Genomic DNA, 4,446 nt, shown 5'->3' on the forward strand with positions numbered 1-4,446 from the left:
GAAGGCCCCATCACCCGCCGCGGCTAGGCGGGAGACCATGTTGCGCACGGCCTCTGCCCATCCCGGTGCCCCCGAGCTCGCAGTCGTGGTCCTCGCCATCACGCACCTCGGCACGATGCTCTCGCGCACATCCCACACCTCGCCGCTGCCATCGGGATGACAACGAATCTCACCGGAGCGCGAGACGGCTTGCCGGCGGCTTGGGAAATCATCCAGTTTGAGAGGTGCTGATCAACCCGGGCGTTTGAAGCCCGTTTGAGAGTTTCGGTTGGGTCGTTTTTTTGTGACCGGCCAGTGATCGGACGACCTGCCCGGGTGTTTGAGACGGATATAGGGCGCCTGGCTATAGATGCTCTGACTAACTCTCGTCTAGACATGAGTTAACAATAGAAGAACACACGCAACTCCAACTCGTACGCGACCTAGCCAGTCGCCGCCTCCCAAAAAGCTAGCGTTCTCTGCCTCCCGCCGGCGCCAGCGTCGGTCCGTCCCGTCCCGGTGGCCATAGGGACATGAAGGCAGAGTGGATCTCGGCCCTTGCCGGTGGGAGAGCTCCATTTTTAGATCTTTTTTCGAGCTTTGTTAGGGTTTGTGTCCTGCTTAGAAGGCGAGACGGCGGTAGCTCCCTGAAGATGGAATAAAGGTCTCCCCGCCTATTCCCGTTTCGGTGATGTGTCTAGCATCATCGATGGGCCTGTGGAGGTGTGTCTCCGACGAACTTGTCTTTGGTGGATTTGCTCGGATTTGTTCGTCGTTCGTCTTCGTTCGTATGTCTTCAGGTTGGATACTTTTGCTCTACACTCTTCATCCGCGAACGGTTGTTATGGTGCGATGATTCTATGGGGCCTTAGCACGACGACTTCCCGACTGTCTACTACAACAAGGTTTGCCCGGCTCCCGCGAGGGAGGGGCGATGACGACGACGCGCCTTCGGCTCGCTTCAGTGCTTATAGTCGTCGCTAGGTGGTTTACGGCTCTGCATGTAATTTTTATTATTTCTAGTATTCATTGTACTACCATGATTTTTTCAAAAAAAATATGATTTAGCAAATCCGAATAAATGAACCCACACACTAATAGAGTAAAATCACGAGTGCAGTGAAAAAGGGAGTGGCGGCCATGATATCCTGCACGAATCTTTTGTTCTGAAAGGTCGCACGCCAAGGCCAGGATGGGACGCCACGAGCAACGACGACCTCACATGGGGATGCATTTTGCTCCGTCCACGCCCGCCGCGCCATGTGTCTGCCTATCCCGCGGCCACGCACCCACTCCACCGTAGCCGCTCACGGCGACAAGTTCCACGAACCAGGCCAGCAAAGGAATAAATAAACCAGTCCGCGGCAGACGCAGACGTGGCCGGTGATCCACGCTGCTGACTTCTCCCGAGCACCGAGGAAGCTGCCGGCGGGACGCGGAAAAGTCCTCCCCTACACCGAGATTCGCATCGCGCGCATCCGGCCGTACGCTTGCCCATCGCCGCGAACCGACGCCTGGCCGACGCGCCGCCCCACGCAACCGGGAGAAGACAAGAGAACGCGCTCGCCGCTCCCCTCCCCGCGTCGGAGTTACTCCACTTCTTTATCCGGAAGGAGGGAGGGTGGTCGGTGCGCGTCCGTAGCGCGTGCTCGCCGGTATTAATACCCAAGAGCCCACTGCAACCACCACCCATCAGACATTCAAGTGGAAGCTCCCCGATCTCCATCACTACAACCAGCCACTTGAGCTCTGAATCTTTGAAGCTCAGCCAGCTCGCCGCGACCGTCGAGCCTCAAGTTTCGCCATGTCGAGCGGCGGCCGGAAGCAGCAGCAGCAGGCGGAGAAGCCGGCGGCGGCGGAGGACATGGAGATCAAGAAGGTCTTCTCCCGCTTCGACACGGACGGCGACGGCCGGATCTCGCCGTCGGAGCTGGCCGCCGTGTCCCGGGCCATCGCGCCGCCGGCCACCGAGTCCGCGCAGGGCCGCGAGGTGGCGTCCATGATGGACGAGCTCGACACCGACCGCGACGGCTACGTCGACCTGGGCGAGTTCGCCGCCTTCCACGGCCGCGGCCGCGGGGAGCGCGAGCTGGACGCCGAGCTGCGCGACGCCTTCGACATCTACGACATCAACGGCGACGGCCGCATCTCCGTCGCCGAGCTCAGCAAGGTCCTCAGCCGCATCGGCGAGGGATGCAGCACCGAGGACTGCGAGAAGATGATCGCCTCCGTCGACGTCGACGGCGACGGCTGCGTCGGCTTCGACGAGTTCAAGAAGATGATGACCGGCGACGTCGGAGCCCGACCCGAAGCCGAAGCCGAGGCCGGCGTCCCCGACAGCAACAAAGCCAAGAAGGAGTGATCCGTTCTTGCTTGTAAATTGTAGTAATGTGAGGGGGGCAAGTGAGAAGGAGGTGTATGTTAATTGTCAAGTACTCTACCTATTGGGCATAGTGTTCTTCTGGTCTGAACAGGGTAAAAATTGGGAATAAGGATCAATGTGCAATTGACACTGTTGTGCTGTACCTGTACGGTAACAACGGCTGTGTGTGCACGGTACTCGTAGTACTAGTAGATATTTTCTCCGAGTGTGCGCATCTTGCTATACTTCATTTTCACATGAGAATGGATTTATCAGTTCGGTCAGTGCGAGGTTGATGTTCAATGCATTGTCAACATTATTTATATTGGCACTTGACAATGGATGTATTGTTATTTTCAAGATGTTGAATATTTTTAAGCATATGCTTTAAACTGATTTCACAGGGACTCCGGCGAAAATTAATTGTATTTCCTTGGCTATAAATTTTGATATACGTTATCCGCCGAACCAGGGGACCCGGGCGGAGATTGTGCCACCACGGCTGCGGGGGGCAGCGTGGGGGTGGCCGGATGTGTTTGGGTGGTGCTGGCGGTGGTCGGGGTCGGCACTGTTCGACGGTTGGCGGGCGTGGCGGTGGGATTCTGGTAGGCTGCTGCTTGCTGTGGATCTCGGATGCCAGTGCGGCGGCCCGATGGGTCTTTGCCTCGGTGGGGCGAGGACGGCCAGGTGTGGTCGTCGTTGGTGGCGGGAGGCCGGCGGTGTCAGGTGTTACCTCTCTGCATCGTTGATGAGCAAGTCTTTCCTTCCTGCAGAGGGAGGGGGGGTTCACCCGGCGACCTGCTCCATTGTCTTGTCTTCAATGGTTTGGATTCCAGTCATGGTCCGGGAGGAATCTCCGCACAGCTTGCCTATGCTGGCAGCGTCGATGCCTGCAAGTGTCGTATCCCTCTTGGGGGCGCTGCCATGATCTTGATCATGTCCTACCTCGAGCGCCGGGAAAAATCCTTGTTCTGGTTCTCCGAAACAGGCAGGGACGGAGACGCGACGTCGTTTTCTGCATGAAGGCGATGCCTTGGCGGTTCGCAGAGTCCTCAGAGCTGGAGTTTAGGACGTCTCGTTCTTGGTGTGGGTTGCCCCTCTGGACATGGCCCCCAGGGGCGCTATGTATTTCATCGGCGGCGCATCCTGGCGTCATCTTCTTCTGGTCCGGTTAGGTCCTACCTCCCACTTGCCGAGTCCTCTAGGCGCTTCTTCTGGTCCGGTTAGGTCCTACCTCCCACTTGCCGAGTCCTCTAGGCGCTATGTGGTGTAATCTGAGGGGAGCGCATTAGTTTTCAGTACATGTTGGGTATAATGTTCTTCTGGTCTGAAGATGGTAAAAATTGAGAATAAGGATCAATGTGCAATTGCCATTGTTGTGCTGTACGGCTACGGTAACGGCTGCGTGTGCACGGTACTCGTAGTACTAGTAGATATTTTCTCCGAGTGTGCGCATCTTGCTATACTTCATCACATGAGAATGGATTTATCAGTTCGGTCAGTGCGATGTTGATGTTGAAGTGTGATACCCAATGCATGTTGGCTTTGTGCCCCCTTTGTTTGCATTCTTGGCTAGAGATTGGGCAAGGCGGTTCTCTCATTCTCGATTATAGTAGGTGTGGTTCTAATCTCAGGATTATCATTGTATGGTGTGTCATTTGACACTGTATTCAAATCGTGGATGGGTCTCTTCACCCTTCAATATATGAAACGCATGCTTGGCATCGAGAACACTTTTAGTATATATTATTATATTATACATAAAAGTGCATGTTATTTATATTATACTTTAGTGTCAATCTGAAAATACACGAAGGCCTAACAAATAGGAAAGGAGCTATTACCTAGGAGGCATATAATAATCCTTTGTCAATAAAATATAATAGTATTGTGCTATCCAAGTATATTATAATTAAATTCTTTTGTCTATAATAATGATATTTATTCTCTTATAGCAGATTATACACAAACAAAGGATGCATGTAAATATTAATGTGAAAAACAATATAAGACCAATAATGGATCCTTAGAGACTTTCTTTTCAGAACGAAGATCAATAGAGTGTGTGGGTGCGTGGTGTGGTGCGTGTTAGCGTGTGGTGGTGT

At 54.0% G+C, this 4,446-nt stretch overlaps 1 protein-coding gene across 1 annotated transcript; it reads left to right on the plus strand.

Annotated features, from left to right (window-relative positions):
- Window positions 1–1,820: 1,820 nt before the first annotated feature.
- LOC123076919 (probable calcium-binding protein CML16) lies at window positions 1,821–2,625 on the plus strand (the record flags this gene model as incomplete). The annotated part of the gene is given in 1 exon segment (XM_044499069.1): window positions 1,821–2,625. A coding segment is annotated over 1 exon segment (521 nt), but the record flags the coding sequence as incomplete, so codon positions are not given.
- Window positions 2,626–4,446: the final 1,821 nt, after the last annotated feature.

This window comes from Triticum aestivum, chromosome 3D (assembly GCF_018294505.1).
Source record: "Triticum aestivum cultivar Chinese Spring chromosome 3D, IWGSC CS RefSeq v2.1, whole genome shotgun sequence".
NCBI lineage: Eukaryota > Viridiplantae > Streptophyta > Magnoliopsida > Poales > Poaceae > Triticum > Triticum aestivum.